The sequence below is a fragment of the Topomyia yanbarensis genome, chromosome 1, assembly GCF_030247195.1.
Source record: "Topomyia yanbarensis strain Yona2022 chromosome 1, ASM3024719v1, whole genome shotgun sequence".
Classification (NCBI taxonomy): Eukaryota; Metazoa; Arthropoda; class Insecta; order Diptera; family Culicidae; genus Topomyia; species Topomyia yanbarensis.
The window spans coordinates 208,179,080-208,204,079 of NC_080670.1; the positions used below are offsets into that span (position 1 = coordinate 208,179,080).

Sequence of the window (25,000 nt, forward strand, 5' to 3'; positions counted from 1 at the left end):
CGGATCAAGCAGTAACAAATATCAATTCGACAATGATCTCGTCCAATGTCTCTAGGCCAACAACCAGCAACAGCGAAGCGAATGCTGAAAAAGACAGTCCTACAGCAGCGACCACTGAGAGTACGACACAAACTAGAACATCCGACCGGAAACAGAAGGAAAATAATACAGATGAGGCCATGTCATCATCGTGAACGATAACGCTAGAGAAGACAAACCAACCGAACCTCAAATTGCAGTGGACACCACTGAAAATATCTCATCACGCAGTTAGCAAGTTGCCCCTGCAATAGTGCAATAATAAAATTTAGTTTTTTAAATTTTATATAGGTATAAAAGAACAATCGACCTCGTCGAGCGACCGCAGTTGGGCCTAAATAGATTTATTAATAAGAAAAGGATCTTTACTTTCAAGCAACAAGTTATTGGCAGAGCATCGTGTAACTCACGTGTAATTCACGGATATATACTGCTTGAAAAGTTGGCATTGTTCGGCGATCTGGAGCCCGCTCTACATGAAAGGCTGCGATTGTATTGAAGCTATCCAAACCTAAAGTTTTACGGTTCACTCTGAGGTAGCTTCCTCGGCGTGATCCTTTCCAGCTACGAGAGTACTTCAGCACTACAGAGATGCTGTAAGAGCCGTAGTTGTAGCCGATCTGTTGCCAGCACGCATTGGTACATAAGCCTTGAGCGAACGAGTTAACGCCCAAGTTTCGCAAGAACATACTCCGGAGAGTTCCGCTTCGACGGTCAAATCACACTGCGAACGTTGCCATCACATGGGATTACAACGCCTTCTCAAACATGTGCTGCATCTATATGACTTATTTGTTCTGAATTGGGATTAGGACAAAGTTTCCGATTTTAAAAGTGGTTATATTAAGATGTTTGTGATCTGTGATAGTGCGATGGTGATTCACTTTTTTGTAAATAAATAAATTAGTCTTCTCGAAAAAAATCTGAGCTTCAAGGAAAATCATCCATTATTCTCGATAGAAATTGAGTCAAGGTACAAGGATACCAGAATACTTATTAATTTATTTAGCAGCGTTTACGATCCTTCGCTGACTTAACTGACTTAATGCATACAGTTGAAAGATTTTGGTGGTAAATGACAGGAGGCATTATAAGCTTCTGACGAATCTATAAATAGAAGCAGCTCAGCTCACGGCGCCATTCCTAGTATGCTATTTGAGCACAACGGCAGTTTTCCTAAAAACTGCATCCGTTTCCTCAGTCTCACAATCGATTAGAACGTCTTTTTAACAGAAAATAAGAATTTCCGTGTTGCGGATACTCCTCGTCAGTAACTAACACCAACTTAATGCTAGTTAGATAAGTCACATTCCTCGTCGGCAAACGGAACTTCTGTACTTTCTATCAGAACATCATTCGGTACCATCCAGTTAAGCGTCCACGCAAGACGAGTTTTTAAATTTTAGTGTTCAACTAGCACCAATTTGGTGCTGATTTGGACTTATTCAACTAGCATTAAGTTGTTGTTAGTTACTGATGAGGAGAATTCGAAGCACTAAAAAACCATACGTCTTGCGTACCATTGCACAAAATTTGGTCTTATCCAACATATGTTTCCCGTTTGGGAATTTTATACAAGACGTTCCGTTTGAACCTATTTCAAAAACTCAACCCACGACAACCGCTCCGACCAATCATACATTCGAGGTCACTTCAGGGATCCCCTCTCCGCAGTGAACCTCCGAAACCATTACCCACCCTACCCTGTCGCATAAAAAAATAACACACTTTCCTTTCCTTCAACAGGTCGACCCCCGCCGGAAGACTGCTACCGCCTGGATACGGCCAAATCGAGCTGGGAAAATGCGACGGATATCTACCGGGTGCTCAGTGCCCGTGCCATCAACGAGAACAAACGGCTCAGCCTGCTGAACGGTCTGGTCAAACTGATCGAGCGTTGCAAGAAGGAAAAAACGCTCAGCAATTGTTCGCTGCTGGTCGGTAGCCTCCAGGATGTGATGCTACAGGAACGGGATGCCGCCCTTGGGTACAGCAGTATCGAGTGGTTCTATTGTATCAGTGCTTCGCTCGTTCATCAGTTCACGCAGATTCGGGCGGCGGCACTAAGAGCGATACGGCACCTGCTGATGACACCGAGCGATGTTCGGGCAATGAATGATCTTCAAATAGAACATTTGATCTGTAGAAGCCTGGACGTGCTGCTGAAGAATGAAGAGGAACGAGTACAGGCGCTAAAGTTGATTAGGAAACAGCTGGTCATTGCCCCTGAGCTGGTTAGTCCGGCTGTGGTGAGGTGTTTGGTGTCTCTTGGCGAAAGTGGAGCTGAAGATCGTATGGGTAGCGTTGATCGAGAAGATCGTATGCTGAGAGCTTGTCTCGCCACACTTTGTGAGCTGGGAGTGCTTAATCCGAAGCTTTTGATCGTTTGTGGAGGAGTTAGTGTGATCACCAGGAATGTTCTGGAGTGTCATAGCCCGCGGATAGCGGAGAGTTTATGCGGGGTCCTACTACACTTGCTAGAATGGCCGAAAAACCGACATATTGCGGGTGTCCGACTTGATTGTCTAGCTGCCCCCTATTGTGATTTCAGCTATCGATTAGGTATCATGGATAAAAACAAGGACGCCAGAGACCTTCGGTTTACCTGTAGCCGCCTTGCCCTACTTTCTGTCCTCCGCAGCTGGGTCGGAACCATTGAGTTCTGCAACCCAGCGAAACCCTCCGGTTTGAAGGCAATCATCGATATCCTCTACCTAAATCAGCTCGAAGTACGCAAAGCCGTACTCGACCTCCTGTATGAGCTACTTGGACTTCCTCAACCCGGATGGACCGATGAGTATTCTGTGGCACTATCGGCAGTCGATCCATCCGAGTACCAAGACTCCTGGCGACTGAACGAAGGCTTCGTGGCAGCAGAAGGAACGGCAGTGCTTCCATCTCTCGCCAGTCGTGTGCCAAACATCTCCGACATACACCTCGCGCTGCTGCTGTACTGTTTCATCGAAAACGGTCTCCTCAACGCACTGGTCGAAGTGATAATCTCCAGTGATACCTTCATTTCGGTCCGTGCGACAATCCTACTCGGCAAGGTGCTACACCAAATGCATCAACTGCTGCCGGAAGAAATTTGCAACTCGACGCCTACCAGCACTCTGCCAAGTCTAATCTCGAAAGCGACCGAAGGTAACCATCAGGCCAAAGCTGCGATAGCTGCTCTGCAGCAGTTTCATCAGATGCTTCAGAATCGACCGGCATCGTGTTCGCTGTTTCTCGACTGTATCATTCAGAGTGGCGAGCTGATTAACACCCGGATGTTTAAGCGGGAACTGAGCTCTCAGGTAAGTCTTTGTCTATTGATTAATAGAAGCATCCGATTCTAATTTTTGTTTATTTTGCAGGAAGCAGTTCCGCTGCCAGCAACAAAATATGCTACTCTAGACAGTGGATTCGGAACGAAACGCACTCGACACGATTCCGTCGGTTCAACGGGAAGCTCCAGCGGCGGAGGCGGTGGAGTTAGTGGCCGACTAGGGTACCTATTTACCGGGAGTCTTCCCCTACCCAACGGATCTTCAATGGATGACAGTACCATTGGTGGTGAGCGAGGAATGAAGCCTCAAAGCGGTCTCAGCAAACGATCTAGCTTCAAGCGAGTCCGATTTCTGCATATATTCGACAATCTCAACGAAAACGAACGACTCATTAAGGACTCGAACGTGCTGGGGAATAAGGATGCAAACGTGTGGGACTGGGACATTGTGATAACGATTTTCCGATCGGACAGCTTAGGGAATAAACTGGACGATCAGAACACGCGGTTCATCCGACGGATAATAGAATATTTTAAACCTAGCAATAACCGTTTTTCGCATCAGGATCTGACCGGTAATAGCCGGCAGTTGCCGGCGTATGTGACGGCGGCCCTGGAGCTGATTGATTGGCTGCAGCAGAGCGAGCAGGAGGTGAGTGTTGTTTGTTTTGTTATGTCGATTATGGGTGTTTGACAGATAGGTATCTGTCTAATTTAGAAATGAAGGAATGTAGGGCAAAGACCACCGTAGAACATCGCTGATACCTGCCTCAGTCGCTCATTACGTGTTGTGTGGTGAAGTGTAAATATAACTGCGTATATTCGTGTCCAACTATGTTCCAAGGTAGAGAAGAAAGATGCTGGCACATTCTTCAACTCTGGTCGCCTTATCGATCAGTTCTTTTTTGGTATTCACCACGAAATTGTTTCGAAAAGATCCGACATTTCAGGTTTGCACGACAAATGTTAATTGCTGAGGCATGTTGAGAGGAGGAGGGTTGGCTTTTTTATGACGACTGGGATTTTGAAACGCTCCATTCTCTTCAGCGACCGCTTCACGTAATGTAACGAGGACAGCAGCGGCCAGAACAGGACATCGTCCTTCCAGTGGTATTTCTAAATGAAGGCCGAAACATCCAATTTACACTTCGGGTAATCCCTCGCCAAAAATTGGTTGTTGGAATTCAATAGAGCTAACACCTACTCGAATCCTGGAAGTAAGTTATTTGCATGAATAAATACATGGAATCATCTTTTTTATGTATACCGTCAGCCAGTGGGATTTGATATCGTTAACACGCACACAGAGACCGAAGAGCTTGCTTTGCACCCCAGCGAACGAAAACGACTATCAGACGGGCGGCTTTAAATGCCCTACCTACTAGTGGGCGACTGCAGACCACCGGTAATGGATAAAACCCAGATAAATCTGAATCAATATGACACCGCCCAGCACCTGTTGTGGCAGTCTACGACAGAAACGATGTGTGATGTCGCTTTGACTGTAGAGCCGTATCAAGTACCCCCTGATAATGGTAACTGGGTGGCGGATAGATCGGGAACGGCTGTGATACAAGTTATGGGTAGATTCCCCATTCAAGAAGTGGTAGAACGCTCAGACGAGGGTTTCGTGATCGCAAAAATCACCGGCGTCTTCGTGTTCAGCTGTTACACTCCTCCAAGGTGGACAGCAGAGCAGTTCAGCCTAATGCTGGAGCAGTTGATCGGTCGGAAGCCGGTAGTCATTGGTGGTTACTTCAACGCCTGGGCTGTGTAGTGGGGCAGTAGAGTAAACAACACAAGAGGGTGTATCCTGCAGAAAGCTCTAGCGAAGTTAGACGTACGATTGTGCAATGAAGGTTCTATTAGCACATTTAGAAGAGACGGGAGGGAGTCTATCATCGACGTTACATTCTCTAGTCCTTTATTGACGGCGAACATAGATTGGAGAGTATGCGAAACGTATACGCATAGCGACCTTATCGGTCAACGGAATCCTACAACAGCACGAAGAAGGATGACCGGCTAGCGAAAGTGGAAGACGAAAGCCTTCAACAAAGGCCTCTTTGTTGAGGCACTTCGGCCAAACGGCGGGATCGAGAAAGTGGATGCGGCTGGCCTAACAAGCAGGATTGTTGCGGCTTGTGCCGCCACAAACTGGAACCACGCAATAGACGTCCAGCTTACTGATAGATCAAAACGCTTAGTGCGCTACGCACTGTTTGTCTCAGAGCCAGAAGACGTGCTCAGAGAGCATTATCGGATCCAGATAGAGAAGAGCACAAAGCAGCGTTTTGGGAAGCTAGGGCCGCTTTAAAACAGGAGATTAGACTTAGAAAGTCAGACATCAATCGCTGGGACGACGCTACCGAGCCGTGATGGTGAAAATGAAGGGCTCGACGACGCCAGCCGAAATGTGCCCGGGTAAGCTGAAGATAATCGTCGGGGGTCTTTCCTGAAGCACGATCCAAGTGTCTGGCCACCGACAACGTACGGCGAAGAAGAAGGAGCAAACACGAACGATCGGCAAGTGAATAATGATAAGCTCGTAGAAGCGTCGAAGCGCATGAAATCGAAGAAAGCCCCCGGCAATCCTGGCATATCCGGATATGTTCAAGATGGTGCTGCAGAAGTGTTTAAATGAAGGCAACTTCCCCGAAATGTGGAAAGTACAGAAGCTGGTATTGGTGCCGAAGCTAGGAAAGCCATCGGGCGATCCTGCCGCGTATAGGCCCATATGTCTGCTGGATACACTCGGAAAACTCCTGGAAAGAATCATCCTTAACAGGTTGACGAAATGATCGGAGGGTGAGCGCAAACTGTCCAATATGCCTTTCAGATTCCGCAAAGGAGCATCAACCATGGATTCAATTAAAATTTTGCTCAAGAGTGCTGAGAAGGCATCTAAACAGAAGCGAAAAGGAGATCGATACTGCGCTGTAGTCACGATAGATGTAAAGAATGCATTTAACAGCGCCAATTGGGAAGTCATCGCATACTGCCGCGCGCCGCAGAATGAGAGTTCCCGTCTATCTATGCCAGATCCTGAAGAGCTACTTCCAGAGCAAAGCGCTGCTGTACGAGACGAGTGAAGCGCATTCGATGCGAGTCACAGCGAGCTTTCCTCAGAGCTCCATTCTAGGTCCAACACTTTGGAACGGAATGGGGTCTTAACATTGCGGCTACCCAGAAAAGTGAAGATCGTGGGTTTCGCGGACGACGTGTCACTAACGGCGATTGGTGAGACACTAGATGAAGTAGAGGTGTCGGTAACGGAGACAATAGACGCGAGCGAGAGCTGGATGAACGGAGTCAAGCTGTAAATAACCCACCACAAGAAGTGTTGCTGGACAGCAACTGCAAAGCGACGACCAGTTGAGCTTCAACAATCACGTTGACTACGTCTGCGAAAAGTCGGCGAAGGCAACGAACGCAATAGCGAGAATCATGCCAAAGGTCGGCGGTCCGAGAAGCTGCACGAGACGTCTGCTATCTACTGTTTCGTCATCGATGCTCCGATATGGGGGTCCTGCCTGGGATGCTGCGCTGAGAACCTAGCGAAACCGTGAAACGCTGAACAGAATATTCCGGCTGATGGCCGTACGAGCCGTGAGTGCTTACAGAACAATATCGTCGGAGGCGGTATGCGTTATCGCCGGCATGATCCTCATCTGCATTACTCCGGATGCTACCAGCGGACAAATGTACGTAATGCAAGGAGACTGATCCGAGCGGACTCGTTGGCGAAGTGGTAGCAGGAGTAGGACAACGCGGAGAAAGGAAGGTGGACCCACCGACTCATCCCAGATGTGTCGTCTTGGGTACATAGGAACGGAGTATGTGAACGTACAAGCGACACCGGAACACGTGGTCTTTGAATGCCCTAGGTTCGAAGAAACTCGTAGGGGTATGCCTGGTGTGACACTGGACAATATCATTGAAGAGATGCGCCACGACGAGCATACCTGGGACGCTGTCAACAGAGTGGTTACAAGTATACTCTCCGAGCTGCACCGCCGGGGTTTAGTTGAGTAGTATGCATCGTAGCACCAGGTTCGGATCGTCGGAGCGCCTTTAAACCGGATGTTAGGCTTCACCGGAATCGCCGAGTCGACTTCGACACCCTTCCGGGTGGTAGCTCGTGAGTAGGCTAGATCCACCACCGGGAAGTAGCCCGAGTAGACCGCATCAAATAGCTAGCAGCGGGTCGTTTAGGCGTCAGTGAACCGGAAGCTACACTCCACCCGGAATCGCTGGATGGACCTCAGCACCTACTGGCTAGGTCTAGGTCCACCTTAGGGGACTCACGGAAACGAACATCGGTATCGGGAGAAATCTACCGCCCGGTTTCGGTAGAACCTCTCTCGCCGGGGAATTCTCCGTCGGAGTAGGGGACTGGACCGACTAGTTCGCGAACAAGATTTTAGCAATGTCGGGAGCTGAATGATTCATCTGGGAAGTGGAGCGAAATGAAACGAGAGGGAAAGCAAAGGGCCTAAAGGAGTTGCGGTGCTAAATGGCACCGGACAGGGATCCAAAGGACTCAAGAAGTTGTGGTGCTAAAACCAAAGAAGAATCGGTATGAGCAGAACCTCCAGCGCGATGTAGTTAGCGCGACCCTGGTAAGGTAGTCCTCCGAAATATCCAAAACACCACGAAAGGCAAGAGTAGAGTGAAAAACGAACTGGAATCACGGCAAACGACCCGGTAACGAATAAAGGATAACGATTGGGAACTTGGATCGTAAGTACTTTGGATGAAACCGCACACGCAGGGCTCCTGGCTCGAGAACTGCGTAATGTTGTCCTGCACATGGCAGCAATGCAGGAAGTACGATGGCCAAAAACCGGAGAACGCGAATTCAGAGCAGTGGACCCCATTGCGAACACTTCATTCAGGAACCACATCTACTACAGTGGTGGGGAAAGAGCAGAACCTGGTGTTGGTTTCATAGTGATCGGGAGGCAGATGAAGCAAGGTGTTCGGTGGAATCCGATAAACGAACGAATCTTTGTGTTAAGAATTAAGGGTCAGTTCGTCAACTACAGCCTGATCAGTATTTATGCGCCAACTAACGACAAGCCCGATGATATGAAGGACGCGTACTATGAGATCTTAGATAAAGCCTACGCAGATGGCTTAGGACAAGATGCTAAGTTGATGTGAGTACCTTCAGAGACCCAAACATCGACTTGCATAATTATTTCGTAGTAGCAAAGATTCATGATTATCCAGCGTCACGGGTCCAAGAAACAACAGATCGATGCGATTCAATATCCAACGTCTTTCGGCTGAAGGTGTAGCAACTCAGTATCGCCAGAAACTGGATGAGTGGATAGATGAGATCAACGTAACTGGTAACGTCAACAGCATGTGGGAGACTATCCACGAAGCTGTGACTATAACGGCGCGAGAAGTGAGAGGTACAGCTCATTGGCGCCAACGAAGTGGTTGGTTCGATGAAGTGTGCCAGAGAATGACGAACGAGAAGAATGCGGCCAGAAGCCAGATGCTAGTGGCTGGTACACGGCTCAATAGAGAGCGGAGCTTTTATGCAACTGCCCGTTATGTGCAATGACCGAGAGGGAAATTTGCTAACATTCAAAACAATGGTGGCTGCCAGGTGGAAGGAGCATTTCCAGGTTTTGTTGAGTGGTGGAAGTGAAGGTGTATCTAGGAACAGGATAAGCATTGAAAATGACGGACAAGCTGTGGATCCACCAACACTAGACGAGGTTAGGAAAGCTATACTTGAGTAGGAAACCGGTAAAACTGCTGGGCAAGGGCGAGATTCAGGTTGAACATCTCAAACACGGTAGTGAGCGGCTGCACCAAACAATCCACCCAATTATTCTAAGAATCTAGGCTTACGAAGAATTGCCTGCCAGTTGGCTGGATGGACTCATTTGGCCCATCTACAAGAAAGAGCACAGACTGAAGAGCGGTAATTACAGGGGGAATTCGGCGTACAACGTAATGTATCCTGTTTAGCAGACAGAAACCGTCCTTCGTCGGCGAATACCGGGCTAGTTTTCGTGAGGGCCGACCAATAACGGATCAGATGTTCAGCCTGGGGATGATCCTAAACAAACTCTGGGAGACCCACCATCTATTCCTTGATTTTAAGGCGGCGTACGACTCAGTGAAAAGCAATGAGCTATGGCAAATTATGTCAGAACATGGTTTTCCGGCGAAACTGATTAGACTGATAACGTGCGACGGTTCAAAATCAAGTATTCGGATTGCAGATGAGATCTCAACCTCATTTGTGACCTTAGATGGACTGAAACAAGGCGATTCAATATTGCTGGAATTGAAGGAGCTATCAGGAGAGCTGGCGTGCAAAGGAACGGAACTATCAGTAAAAGGTCGCATTGGTTTGCGGACGATATTGATGGAATTGGAATCGACCGCAGAGCAGTGGAAGAGGCTTTTGTGTCTTTTAAGAGGGATACAGCGTGGATAGGCTTAGTCATCAACTCAGCCAAGACAAAGTGCATGATCGCAGGTAAAAAGAGAGGCAGGTTTACTGATGTTGATTTCGTGGTAGCGCTTGATGGCGACGTGTTTGAAGTGTTCGAAGACTCGCTTATCTTGGTACACTTGTGACTTGCGACAACGATGTTTGCCGTGGAGGTAAAAAGGTGTATTTCAGCAGGGCCTTTTACGGTCTACATAACCAGCTTCGGTCCCACAACCTGTAACCGTCAACAAAATTTACCCTATGCGACACTGTTCATATCTGTCGCTTTTTATGGACACGAAGCGTGGATGTTGCGGGAGGCGAATAGGAGAGTATTATGAGTCTTCGAGCGGAAAGTACTGCGGACAATACTCGGCGGGATATGCGAAAATGGAGTGTGGCTCGGACGCATAAATCATGAGTTGTACCAAGTATACAAAACTTTGAATATTGTTAAGCTTGTGCGACCACTCCGTTATCGATCTGGACCAGCTGAAGTTGCACAGGAAACCAGTAGATAATTATGCTTGGGAGTAGCGAAACATCTTTCAATGTGCAAGTCCTGGTAATCCTAAAGTATTGATCAATACCGGCGCCGGCCAGGCCCGAACGTAGATCGCGGAAGGAATGGTCAGTCCGATACTTGCTTTTGCTAGCGGCCTTATATACTACTGCGCACTCCACAAGTATCACAGAAGGAGGATATTTTTGTTAGAGTATAGAAGTTGGATCACTTCTTCTTTACCAACGCCAGAGAGGTGACTTCACTATCTGGACTAGATATCGATCCATCAAACTCATAGATCGGGGACCAACGGCTTTACTTCCCTTCCGAAGGAAGACGTGATCACAGTTTTTTTCACCTCAGAAAAATCTCAACGACCTCGGCTAGAATTGAACCCAGGCAAATTGGAATGAGTGGCGGTCACGCTTACCTCTCAACCACCGGCGCCGTCAAAAAACTTTGAATATTGTTAAGCAGATAAAATACGGCAAACTGCAATGGGCTGGTCATGTGGTACGAATGCCGGAAGAAAGAATTGCAAAAACAACATTCAGCAGCGAGCCAGGAAGAGGACGCTGACTTCGTGGAAAGGCCACGAACACGTTGGCTATACGCAGTGGAAGAGGACCTGAGATCCCTGAACGTGCGGGGGAGCTGGAAGGAAGCCGTTCAAGATCGACAAGGATGGAGCTCTACGACACGCACGGCATTGGCGAGATGACGCTGTAACCAACAAGGTATCAAGGTATCTATATGTGCAGTAAACGTTACAAAAACAAAAAGAACGAAACGCGAAAAAATCGCCGCCAGCCAGTAGTGTTACGCCAGTGTCCATACCCCGGACTAGTACGTCGAAACCGCCCATATACTTTCCTACTCGGGTACAATGGCCACTGAGACCACTTCCGAATATCGCCAGCCAGTAGCGATAGACTAGGTGAACGTTTTGCTCACACTTCACACCATCACATAGAAGCTTCTTTTCTTAGCGAGCAGCACAATGACGCCAAAATCGTTCCGGGAACGCCGAACCAGCAATCCACCGTATAGCACTCCGTGGAGTTCGTCGAAAAAGGTCTAACAAAATTTTCGAAGCAGCAACAAAATGATGAACGAGAAAAAACTGGCCATCTTTCCCTACTACCCATCTTCTCGAAAATAGCTCTGCCAACGACGCTCAGCCGTGTTACGGAACACAAAGCAATAACTTGCGACCAAATAAATTTCCTGAAAAAAAAAACAAAAGTGTTTGCGCGCCTGGATTATAGGCATAGCCTACTTATTGTGCGCGTTAATGAAGGTATATTTGGTTCTCACAGTCACGTCACCCAGTGACTAGAAGAAAATTTCCTTCTAGTCACTAGGTGACGTGACTGTGAAAATGTGAGCATTAGCAATTTCTTTGGATAATAAATTTATGTAAAATAACACAAAAATTCTCTTCTACTTACAGCTGGAATGCATTCGCATCCTAACGGACTTGTTCACCGACATCAGCCGACAGCTGCTAGCAATACACGCCAAAAAGTCCGCCCACGAATGTCTGTTCAGTCCGCAGCACATGACCAGTACCATGTGCCAACAGTACTTTCTGCTGATCGGGCGCATGTGCCGAACGGAGAAGGGCCTCAGCGTGCTGACCAACACCGACGTCTTCAAAGAGTAAAAAATGCATTTGATTTAATCATGGTCTTTAAACGAAACTCATTACGTTCGGTTTTCCCCCTCTAGACTAACAACAATCGTGACGAAAACCAATCACCTCTGCTACGTGAAGCTAATAGTTTCCGGTCTGGACTATACCCTAGAAGGAGAACCGCGAAAAATTCTAATGCGGGCTCTGTTAAAACACCCTTCAGCAAAGGCACGACTGTACGCTACCCAGTTCCTGCGAGTTTTGCTGCGGGCAAGACTACCCAACTTTGAGGTATGGGGTATTCCGCTGCTGCTGAAACTGGTCGACGAAAGTCAGGCACGCTGCGTTCAGCTTGCCGCACTGGAGATTCTTGAGGAAGCTTGCTACGAACGGGCCTACCTCGAAGAACTGGTCAACGTGTGGCCCAATCTGGAAAGGATGAGTGACCACGGAAAGCTAGTCACGATGAAGTTTTACTCGATACCAAGGGGTCTGAACCATCCGAAGGCTAAAATTCAGGAAGAGATTGAGCTATGGGTTAAGGTTTACAATAAGAGGTAGGTGTTTTAAAACGATATCAGCAAAGAATTCGTTTCAATGGTTGTCTTCCGTTAGATATGTCCTAATGATAGAAGCGGACGTCCACGCTCATCTCACACAGCACACCAAAACAGAGGATGGAACGTACAGTCGGAGGCATTGTACCCAGCGAACAGGTGTCGCCGCTCCAAACATGTTGCCACACTTGTACAGTCAGTTGGTGCAGACCAACCAAGGATTGTCGAACCTTCAAATGCATGGTGACGTGGAAAACCTAATCGAAACGATGATGCAAGCCAAATGCAATACCGAACGTGAAGTTCTTTCGCTGAAAGCAGCCTTGTGGGCGTTGGGGCATTTCAGTACCAGTAAGGATGGCGTTACCTATCTTGGTGAATCCCGTACTGGGGTCTACGAACGACTGATACATTTAGCAATGTACGCTGAGGTGTATTCTGTGAGAGCGACCGCACTGAACTGTCTATGTTTAGTGGCCACAACTCAGCTAGGTGCAGATATTCTACACCGACTGAACTGGATTGCTGTGCGACATGATCGTAACACCAGTTGGCCAGTGTATGAACGTGAAGAGTGGTTCCCCAGACAGATGACTACCCCGGTGAGACACAACTACTCGCTGGCACCGTACAACTATACGGCTCTACTAGGTGACAATGGAGGGTAAGTTCTGTTAATCACACAAGTACGAATTAATCCCAGAAACTCTCCCTCATTAGCTTACTACAAAACGACAGTGACGAGCAGCAACTGATCGTGTCCCGTATGGAAAGCACCTCCGTCGGAGAGGATCAAAGTGACTGCGCTGCAGTATCCTCTGCGCAAAACGCCAGCCTAGCGCCCCGTTCTCGAACCTTACCGGAGGGTGTCCTTACCGCTAGTCGTACTCCAATCTTTCAAAAGCACAAACGATCCCTATCCGAATCGAAAACAACCGACGGGATCAGTCTGATGACTGCTTTTCCACCGGTTCCGCAAACTACAATCGTTCCCTCGTCGCTACAGATGCAACCGCCGTCACGCATCCGTTACAATTCAGGCACGGACTCGAACACCTCCGGGGTGAGCAGTTACGAATCGATTGTCGGCGGACGTTTCCACTCGGACATGATGCAGCAGAGTCAACTTTCGCCCATACCCAGCAGTTCAAATCTAATCGATCTTAAAAAACTATCCTCGGAGGAAAAATATCGACGAATATCACTGTCCGGTATACCGCTGAGAAAAAGTAACATGATGTCGGCACAGGATCTTCACGGTTACCATACGCTTCGGATACTGCGACGGCGCTGCCGGCCTATGCTGTCGGAGTCTGCTGCGGACGAGCTGGCTGAAATCATGGATGATACAATGGCCAGTGTGACCTCGTCGTCATCCACCTCAACCATTTCTAGGTTTCGATTGCGCGCATCCAAATCGTTATCGGAGCAACAGCGAAAGCTGAGAGTTCGCAGTCTCGATCGAAACAGTGGCGTTAATGCGATAATGGGGTAAGTTAGAAACGTTGTTGCTGAATCTAACTTTTGTGCTAATTGTTCAAATCCATAGCTACGACGATTTCCGAAAGAGTCTACGAATAAAACATCAACGGTTACAGGGTCAAGCGGAAGTTCGCGGCCCCTGTTACTCTGGTAAGTTGTCGATATTATTCCGTACATCGAACTCTCTGAAACCATTTCCCTCTCTACCAGGAATCTGTCTCCCGCGCAACATTCTAGACCTGTTCCCGCTGGACGAAACCAACGGGACGTACGTGTCGAACTTCACACTGAATGAGCTGGAAGCAAACACGTACAGTGGTGACGTGAACTGCTGTAAGGATGACTTCGGAGGGGCCCATAGTAGCAGTATTCTGATCGTTGATCGAGAATCGGCTGATTCGTTGAAACTACTGCGAACAAGTTCAATGGATAGTACCGGGACCGGTCACCTGCGGGACGAGTGCCTACAGTGCTGTCGACCACGGAACGCACCTTCAGCCACCAGCAGTAGCAGTCGTAGTGAGTGTTTTAACTCTTCCGAGAATTCGTTCAGTGATGATGGAGACCGAATACGAGCTAGTATCCTGTTACATGTTCAACGAATGGCGAATCCAGTTTGGAGTAAGCAGAGCCGTATGCAGTTGCTGGATCTGAAACAGAAACATGCCAGTGCGTTTCAGGATGTGTGCTTGTACTCGGAAGTTTGCCATCAGTTGGGTCGAAACACGTACCGGCTTGGTTCGAGAAGGTTTTTGCAGGAACTCTTCCTAGATTTGGATTTCGATAGTTTCTATCGGGAACCGGGGTACATTGCCAGTTCCAAGGGTAACCGTCCGACCGGTAATGAAACTTTGCTGAACGGTTTACTGATGGATGGCGGATCAGCTTCACCGATAGTGACGAAAACCAGTGAATCGAACCTGACGAAAAACGGTAGTGCAACTAGTGGTAGGACTAGCACCGTAAAAGTGAACAATGAAAGTAGCAATAAACAAACGAACTCGACCGTCGAAGGGCGCAGTAATAGTGTCAGTGGTATCCCGCAAAGCAAAACGAAGAAGCCTTACCCGCCTGCAACGGCTGGAGGCAGTGGCGGTAGTAGTAGTAATAGTACTAGTAGCAATAGTGGAAGTAACGATAGTGTTTCCGCACTTCACAACACCAGTGGTAAGACGCATCACATGCGGTCGCCACCGCTGGCCAGTCTGTATGAAACGAGCGTCGAAAATCTGGCAGAGATGAGCTCCACTCCGAAGGCGAAACCATCGCTGCGTGTGCAGGCCACCCTCGGTCAGATGGAAATGGTGAGTAATGGGGAGATGTCAGAAACCGATCACTTCTTGCTTTTGTTAACACCTTAAAAGCACATTGGACAATGCTCAATCCTTCGTTAAATTAAGGATCCTTAAGAAAATAAGTCTGGTGCGAAGTATTCACACTAATCTTTTCAGGGTTTGGGGATCTTTTACCGAATATATCGCGTAGCTCATTCTAGTTTTAGTGTGAGCTGAACAATCGCATGGTATGTATCTGGATGTTTCCTTCACTTGGTGGCATTTTCTGCAGGCACAATCTTGAGTCTGTCCCAACGGAAATGCTCTAAGATGGCAATGACTCGTTATTATGTCAGTGATTATCTTTAATTCTGGTTTACGTAAAGCTAGTATTCAATAAACACTCTTGCTTGCGAACGGGGTGGTACGACGTTAAGGTATTTGTGCTTCACTCCTTGCTTCCAGTCAACCCTAACGTTACCCGGCAGTTATCCACATTTGGGCGGCCGCCTGCAGTGTTAAAATGATTTCACCTGAACTTCCCAGTTCTGTGCATTCCGTGCACTATGCGACTTAGGGAGGGTTAAGGTTGCTACGTCCAAATTCAAAGCATAGCTCATGACATGTAAAACGACATCAACTTTCCTGTTAGCTAGTTTGTCAGCCATTTCTTCTTTCGGTTCTTCCCATTTGCATTGCGAGAAATTCGTAAACTTCTATACAATATACAAATTATACTGGCCTCATATGAATCAATAAACAACAGTGAATCCAGCTTGTTTAGGGTGGAGGAACCCAGTTAGTTGTTGTTAATTTCTATTCGACAGTTTTCGCGACGCCACCCGTGTTTCGACCGAACTGGTGCTCAAAAGGCTCAATTCAGGTTGTTTGAAGTGCTCTTGATGGTCACATCATTAGCGTTTTTGCTAAGAATCGGTAGACAGCTTCGGTTGATTATTAGAATACGGCGTTCGTCTGTAATGTGATATGTAATATATGTTTTCGCTTCAGATATTTAGTGTATATGCCAGTAGAGCTCTCGCGACGTCTGAAATACTAGTTCCGAATTTAATATGCCGAGTTGGATGACATATATTCCGAAACGCTGGAAGAGCTGAAATGCAACTAGCAGGAGTATGCCCAAGACATACCGAAGCATGAATCAGTTAAATGCAGCAAGCATAGATATTCTTAAATAGCTATATATGTATCTTCAATTCTTATTCATCCAGTATTAACACCCCACTGAATCATCTTTGTTTATTTCATCAGGTTGTGGATCCAGTACCACTTGGCATCACAGTAGGCTGGTGGGCATAGCAAGATTTTTTTCGCGAAGAAAATTTTTTCACGTGCAAGGTGAAAATCACGCAATCGAAGTAGACATTACAGCTACCTCACTTTCTGGGATTAAACATCGAACGAGACTGAAAGCAAGATACGTTGGTTATTACCCAACCAAAATATGTTCTTGATCTCTTGAAGCTTCTCCAGATGGACGTGAAACTTGAGAAGCTTAGCAATGATCGGAAACCAGGTTGCTTGACATATTTGATACTCCTCCTGTCCCAACACCTGTGTGACTGTCAACCTCCTCAGTCGCCTGCAAAGTGATCATTCAAAAAATCTCTGGAAGTGTTTAAAGAGCTATCTTCAAGAACCGAATTTTTTTCTTTTGTTTAAACCCACGATCACGGGATTCCAATTCCAAGTTGTCGGGAGCATAGACTACACGGAAGCAAACCGCAACCACTAAAGCCGAGTATGAGTCAGTCAGGTATCTTGTGAGACGATCTGGCTTTTAAAACTACTTTCCTAATTTAAAATCAATCTCGACTCACCTGTGGTCATCTATGAGCATACGCAGTCCTATATCTGGATAGCAGAAGAACCGAGAGATCAGAAGCGGCTTAAGCACTTGGACGGGTTATCCAAGACTGTATCAAAAACTAGCTGGTGAAAGTCGATTATATTCCAACGAGCCAGCAGGTCGCTGATGTGTTCACAAAGGGTTTTCCAGCAGATGTGCGTAAACATTGAAATGAAAATACGGTGCAAATCACCATCGCTCATATTTTCCTGCCAGTACAGGCAACGGTTGTAGACCTCTACGTCCCACCTTATGCTAAGCAATGCCAGGCAGCATTGTGTTTCCGACCTGCTCGATGAGCTGAAAGGTCCAGCAGTGTTTCTTGGAGATTTCAATGCACATCACATCGGTTAGGAAGCTCAGTCATGGAAAGTTCTTGGTCGCTTCATCGCGAAATCGACACTAGACTAAAACGTCGTGATTCTGAACGATAGTTCTCCAACTCGCATCGATCCTGCAACAAGCAATACATCAGCTATTAATATTTCTTTCTGCTCGGAAAACCGGGCGAACCCTTCCGGACATACACAACAGCGATCATTTCCCCATCACGATCACCATGCGTAGCCCTTTACAAAAAACTCGACAAAAATGGGTCTTCGATTGAGCAGGCTGTCCTTTGTATGAGCGCATCACGGCTGTGTCTATCAATGCTACAGATGGGTGGTACATTGATAAGTTCGCGGATACAATCGTGGCAGCCGCAATTAAATGCATACCACGAAGTAGTGGCCGAACTGGGTCAAAAGCTGTACCATGAAGTGAAGCAAGTTGTTATGCAGCGTAGAAAGCATCTCCGTGCCCTTCGACGTCTAGATATATTGGATCCAAACAGGCGAACATCACTCAGACAATTCCAGGAATCATGAGCAGCAGCACGAAAAGCGGATAACCTAGCGAAACAACAGTCATGGGAGGATTTCGTGACTATCATTTCGCCGAGTTGCACGACGGCTGTACTGTGGCGTAGAGTGAATACTCTGCGTTGTAACCGGCAGCAAAGCACTGTAGTATTCAAGCGAACGGGCGACTTTTCAAACAACCCAGAAGAAGTAGCGGAAGAGCTAGCAAAACACAACAGTGAAAGATCGGCAACTTCGAGCTCCTCTTCATCCTTTTAAGCGTCGAAGGTACGAGCCGAGCAACAGCGCGTAAATTACTCGCCCGATAGTAATGATGTGTACAACACAGACCTTACCCTGAATAAAATGTTGTGGGCTCTGGACAAAGGGCAAAGTGTCTTCGACGACTCCCGTTATCCGTGAAGACAACACTTCTCGAGATCTTCAACATTGTTTCGCGCAGCGGTGTCCTTCCCGCTAGCTGGCGAACCGCTATAGTTATTCCTATCACAAAACCCAATTGGAACAACTCTGGACCTGCTACTTGTCACACGATCTTGCTCACTAGCTGTATGGCAAAGCTGTTCGAGCGTATCGTAAATCACCGACTCATCACCGAACTAGAGTTAACCGACTCAATAAACGGCAACATGCTTTTTGCTCAGGACGAGGTGTCGATACATACTTTGCAGAGCTAGACGAATCGCTTCCAACAACCGAAGAGCACAGTCTTATAGCGCCGTTGGACCTCTCCAAGGCATACGATACAACATGGCGACAGAGTATTTTTCACACACTAAAGTCGTGGATAATACGAGGTCAAATGATCAACATGCTGCAAAACTATCGCTCCGAAAGGAAGTTCCAGATTTGCATAGGAAACCAACTAGCTGTCAGAAATACAAGAACTGGAAAATGAAGTACCACAAGGCTTCGTTTTATCAGTGACACTATTCCTTGTCGCGATGCAGCCGATCTTTGAAGTAATCCCAGCTGGCGTGGAAATACTTTTGCATGCGGACGACATACTGGTGGTGGTGCGACTTCGTAAAACAGAAGGTCTACATCGAAAACTGCAGGCCGCGCTCAAGGCTGTCGAAAAGTGGACGAAGAATGTTGACTTCGCGATTTCTGCCTCAATGTCGAGAATCTTTTACTACAGTCCCAGCGCACGTCGAGACCCAGTGCGTGACATCACCATCGACCGTGTAGTTATACCGAAAACAAACCGATTGAGGATCATCGGTGTAACATTGGACCGTACATTGAATTTTAAAGAGCGCATTCCAAGATGATGAAGAAGTCCTGTGTATCCAGACAACGGATTCTTAAAATGATAGGTGCCAAACTTCCACGTGGTAAACGATCGATATCACTTTAATTAATATCTTCGATCACTTCGAAGATAATTTATGTGATTGGTCTATAACAATAATTGCAATAACTTCAGTTCTACAACTAATCCTTGTAACTATTAGTGCTCAAATGAAAGGTAATGGTCAGATTTATTAGCCTTACTGATTTATGTGAGCGATGCGTTTCAATATTCCGCGATTGTCAGCGGAAGAAGTATCATCCGAATACCGCCGGAAGCTAGATGGACGGATTAGTGAGGTCAACGTGAGTGGCAAAACGATCTATGGGAGTGATAGGCACTGCGCAAAGACGACCAAGGGCTGGTTGGTTCGATGTGGAGTGTCAGAGTTTGACAGACGAGAAGAACGTTACCAGAATGTTGGTGTCGGGTACCCGGCTTAACAAAGTAGGGTATAAGGAAGCCAGAGCAGCCGAGAAACGAACCCCCTGCAGAAAGAAAAAAAAAACAGTACGAAGAACAAGCATGGAACAGAACGATATGAGGAGGTTTTATGAAACTGTCAATGGCATGCGGAGAAAAACAGCGCCATCTACCGTCATGTGCAACGACCAAGAAGGTAATTTGATGACAGATAAAACAAAACTTTGAGACTTTATAGAACGGTGGAAGCGAAGGAGTATCAGAGAACAGAATATACATTAAAGATGACGGACAAGCTGTGGAGCCGCCTACACTAGATGAGGTTAGAGAAGCTATCAAGGAGCTAGAAAACAACAAAGCCGCGGGGAAGGACCAGTTCCCGGCTAAACTTCCTAAACACGACAGTGTGCAACCTTTATGAAATCCTACACCATATTATGTCGAAAACTCCCCAGAAGAAGTGCCTGCTAGCTGACTAGACGGCCTCATTTGCCCCCTCTCCAAGAAAGGGCATAGACTGGAGTGTGCTAAGTACCGAGGACTAACCCTTCTTAATTCGGCGTACAAAATCATGTCCCGTATTCTGTTAAACAGATTGAGACCGCTTGAGGAGTCCTTCGTCGGCAAACACCAAGCCGGTTTTCGTGAGGGTCGATCAACGACGGGTTAAACGTTTACCCTGAGACAAATTATCTGTTCATAGATTTCAAGGTGGCGTATGATTCAGTGAAACGAAATGAATTATGGAAAATTAAACTAGAACATGGTTTCCGGACGAAGCTAACACGGCTCATTCGTGTAACGTTGGATGGAACGAAATCAAGTGTAAGGGTAACCTTGGATGGTTTGAAACAGGGTGATACACTGTCGAATCTACTGTTCAACAAAGCACTCGAGGGAGTGATTAAGAGAGCTGGTGCGCAGAGGAGCGGTATCATCATCACACGATCGCACATGTTCCTGGGCTTTGCGGACGATATCGATATTATCGGGATCGATCGACGTGCCGTGGAAGAGGCATTTGCGCTTTTTTAAGAGGGAGACAGCGAGAATTAGACTCATGATTAATACCGGCAAAACAAAGTACATGGTCGCTGGTAAACAGCGTGAGTCCAGTAGTGATGGTGGTGCTAGATGGTGAAATATTTGAAATTGTAGATGAATTTGGTTACCTTGGAACACCAGTGACGTGCGATAAGGATATTACCCGCGAGGAGAAAAGGCGTATTGCAGTTGCAAATAGTCCCGCAGTCTGTGAATGAAGACGAAATTCGATCTATTTTTTTTGTTGCTTTGTTTTCATCACCGCTAGCAAATTTGGTATGGACGGTCATCGATTTTTTTCGGCGAAAATTAAAACAAACTGCATTTTACCGGACGTTTCGACTTACTAACATGTTCAGTCATCCTCAGCGGTTTAATGCTAACAACGTCTACACAATGAACAATCACATTATCAAAAATTCGATCTATATACGACCCTGATTCTCCCGGTGGAATATGGACGTTAAAGTAAGTCGACCGTAGAGCACTCGGAGTATTCGAGCGTAAGGTGCTGTGAACAATAATCGGTGGTAAGCAGTAGAATGGAATCTGGTGGCGTCGCTTGAATCATGAGGTATACCAAGTATATAAAGGGACGGATAGTGTAAAGCTGATACAACACGGCAGACTGCGGTGGGCTGGACACGTGGTCCGAATGCCGGATGAGCGCCAAGCGAAGACAATTCTCAACAGGGAACCCGGAAGATGCCGTCGGCTTCATGGCAGACAGCGTACACGATGGCTTTGTGTATCGACTCCAGTGGAGGAGGATACTCCATTCGGCGTAGGCGCATCGAGGAGCAGCCGTAGCCCATCAAGTCTCACGTAAGGTTTATATGAGCAAATCTTGCTTAAATCAAAAGTTATAGCTGTTCAAAAATGTTTATAAAGAACATGGGCATGACATTTCTGCTCTACGCTGCAAATAATACATTTTTTGCGGCTTCTCGTATGGGTAAAAATCTCAGAAATAAAATATAGCATTAGAATACAAGATGTTCGGGTTCCTCGGCCTTTCGTTACCCGTATTACTTTTTTTTAATTTTTATAAAATTGTCATTGTCATTTCTCAGCCCACACCCTGGCAGACGTTCATCCGCCCATCTAGACTCTGTCAAGATGAGGACCTACAAAGCCTAACTGTTCGTATGTGCTAGTCCGGATAGTTTCTTTCTCAAGCAGGCGCCGGCTGTTACCCAGTCTCACAAGTTTCAGATACATTACATAGAGGATAGTCGAAGGCAGAAAATGAAGAGATAGCCGAGAGATTTTGGTTTGCTGAAACGAGACAAGAAAAGCAAAATAATCGTGATTTGCATCATAGTTATGATAAATAAGTAAACGATTTCTCATCTGTTGTTTGTTTCCTTGTTCGTAGTCCTACTTCCTGTTGCTGATCTGTTTGGGCTATTGGCTTTCCGATTCCTTGGCCGTTACGTTCTCTTGCACCGAGTTGCATATATTGTAGCAAGAGAAACAAATGAAAAGACGAAAATAAAATTAAAAAAAAAATGCAAAATGCTCTCCTTCCAGACCCCAAACATAACCCTTTCCCTTTGCTTATCATTTTGGTACCATCCGGGAAACACTTGGCCTTATACCCACTGCTCTTCCACCATCGTCGTGGTTTTCTCCATTTATCACTGGCGTCACATGTGATATTTGGGTACGGAAAATGATTTCCTGAGCAGACAATCAAATGAAATAAGATTGCCAGGTAATTAGTGCACTTTCTGCACCAGGTCTCATATCGCATTTGTAGATACACATATTAAGTGTATCTACTATTAGGTTTTACACCAACCGACATAAACCTACAAAATGAGCTGGATGAACTTCGTTTGACAATTCTCGGTGGTTTGTTTACATTGGGAGTTACGTGAGCTCGAATGTAACAGATGAGCACCCGTTGCACTCGAACTCACGCAACTGACAAAGTACACAAACCACCGAGTTTAGTCAAACATGAACTTCATTCATCATGAGTTCATTTGTGTCGTCATCTTGTAGAACTTAATATGGTACACACTTTTTTTCATTTTTATAAAATGTATACAAAACGGAAGTAGCCTTGTTATAGGTAAAATTCTTCAACGCTCTGAACGGTTCGGGCCGCTCACTAATTAAAAAGAACTAATTTGTACATCTTTACTGAATTTTAGTTTTAACGCGAATTAGTATTTTTCTGCATACTACTAAGATACCTACTTTTGTCTGAAAAACTGGAATTTTTCATTGAAGCATATCAATCTGTTTCAATAAACTTTCTTTTTTTGACCACAGGATCATCGAAGAATAAGCAACGCAACGATAAAATAATATGCTCAACGTTATTCTAATTCGAGGGAAGAAAAACTAAATTCATTCCGAAGAAATGATCTATTGTAACATTTGTGAAAAGAACATCAGTATCCCTGCATTGAAAAAGCTTCGCGGAATCTGCAATATTGGAAAACACCACCCAGAATCGACACATACGTAAGTAATACGAGAAGCAGAAAGTAAAATATGTGCTTGTGCTACTGGGACTAACACTCCTCTGAAGATAGATCATAGAGGATTCTGTTAAGCTCTACAAAAATATATTTACTGATATATTCTATAGAAAACTAAAACTCCGATAAAAGTTGCTGCAGCAATAAAAAAACGTTACTGAAAAAGAGAGAGAGAACCCAGTGTCCGCAAACGCACATTGTTAGCCACGACGCGTATTCTATTTCGTCTACGACTGACGCTAAAATGAGTTGTAATGCTCATATTTATAAATTCGAGTAACTTTGATGTTTCGCTTCGAAACCGATTTTGGGACTATTAAAACACTATTTAATTAAATCTTAGGTAACGTAAAACACGCGTTTAAAAATAATGAGAAATCTAATCCGAATCGACTCTCAGAATCGGGCGAGAAAATTTACGTAAAGTGTGTAGTGTTTCATTTTCGAATGTGCCAGATACTTATAAGACAAAGTTAAAATACAAATCATGTGTTTTGCTTTCGTAGGGTATTTGTTAGGTTCGAGGCCTTAGTGGCTACTTAGTGACTTGAAGGAAATTTCCTTCTAGTCACTAGGTGGCGTGACAGTCAGAATAGGGCCCTTAGAGTTGAGTAGAGGGAACGGTAATCTCCACACTACCAGTAAGACTAAGAAACAAATTCCCGAAAAAAAAAAATGGATAACATGTTATTTAACCTTTTTTATCTTATCTCATTTCCAGAACCAGAAAGTTCTCAACCGACACTCGATCGGCACGGACGTGCCGGACGGCGGCGGCGGCAGCAGCGGTGACAGCAGCACCAAAGAACCACCAACGGCCGACCCGGCAACGGCATCCCGAAAAGCAGTAGTGACGTGCGACGAAGACGACGATCCCTCCTCGTGTTCGTCCTGCTCGGCGGTGAGCGCACCAAACCAAAACACCAAATACAAGTCCCGGCCGCGCTTCAACACGCTCGAACTGGACCTGAGCTGTACCAAAAATAAGTTTCCCATCCGACGGGATCGGGCCGGTAGCCAGCGGAACTACAGCGACTATTCACCCATAACACCGACGTCGGCGGCGATGGCGGCGACAACGATCGGCGGCGGGACCGCTGGGATCGTGACCACCTTTGGGGTAACTATGCTCAGCAGCAGCAGCAACAGTGCCGTGACAAGTCCCACCGGTGGTGGACCACTTCCGACGCTGTTTTGCGAACAACGTCTGCAGCAGCAGCTCACCAGTTCCAAATCGGAGGCGGCTCTGGTGACTAAGAAGTGAAGCTGTTTGACAGTTTGTGTGTGCACGCGTTTACGTTCGTGCGTGTGTGTGTGTGTGTGGATAGAATGAGTGTCAGATTATTTTTCTTTTTGTTTTTCTTCGGCAGGCATAAAATTTAGGTTTTTTTCAATTGTTTTATATTCGACTAGTTTAGCGTGGAGGATTTTTTTCGGTGTTACTATTTATTTTTAACAAATTTTGAATTGTACAATGAGATGAAAATGGGAAACGGTTTATACTAACGTACTTACACTATAACTTGTCACAAAGTCCAAGCTCCCAATAATGAAACTCCTCGGTATTTTGGAACGAATGGTGTTGCTTACCATCGACAGCGAAGTACAAAAAAAACAGAACACGTGTTGGTCTTGGTATACAGGCAGAATGCTTCTTGCACCTATTCCAATAGGTGTGGCATATTCAAATAGCTGATAGTACGGTGGCTAGCTAGAAATTGTGAATTAGAAGGTGCTTTCAATGTAGCTGTCTGAATCCAAACCAGAGTCCCTATGCATACAAG

General features: G+C 46.2%; 2 protein-coding genes across 2 annotated transcripts in view; both read left to right on the forward strand.

Moving 5' to 3' along the window:
- Positions 1 to 24,981, forward strand: part of LOC131689988 (rapamycin-insensitive companion of mTOR) — a 35,876-nt gene extending 10,895 nt beyond the window's left edge. The window contains exons 2-10 of the mRNA XM_058975418.1: positions 1,786 to 3,338; positions 3,399 to 3,962; positions 11,732 to 11,940; positions 12,010 to 12,471; positions 12,530 to 13,135; positions 13,192 to 13,962; positions 14,021 to 14,103; positions 14,164 to 15,257; positions 23,938 to 24,981. Coding sequence (XP_058831401.1) covers positions 1,786 to 3,338; positions 3,399 to 3,962; positions 11,732 to 11,940; positions 12,010 to 12,471; positions 12,530 to 13,135; positions 13,192 to 13,962; positions 14,021 to 14,103; positions 14,164 to 15,257; positions 23,938 to 24,480 — 5,885 coding nt within the window. The 3' untranslated portion in view covers positions 24,481 to 24,981. The remainder of the gene's footprint in view (positions 1 to 1,785; positions 3,339 to 3,398; positions 3,963 to 11,731; positions 11,941 to 12,009; positions 12,472 to 12,529; positions 13,136 to 13,191; positions 13,963 to 14,020; positions 14,104 to 14,163; positions 15,258 to 23,937) is intronic.
- LOC131690003 (probable nuclear transport factor 2) overlaps positions 1 to 25,000 on the forward strand; it is a 54,610-nt gene that overhangs the window by 27,870 nt on the left and 1,740 nt on the right. The window lies entirely within an intron of this gene.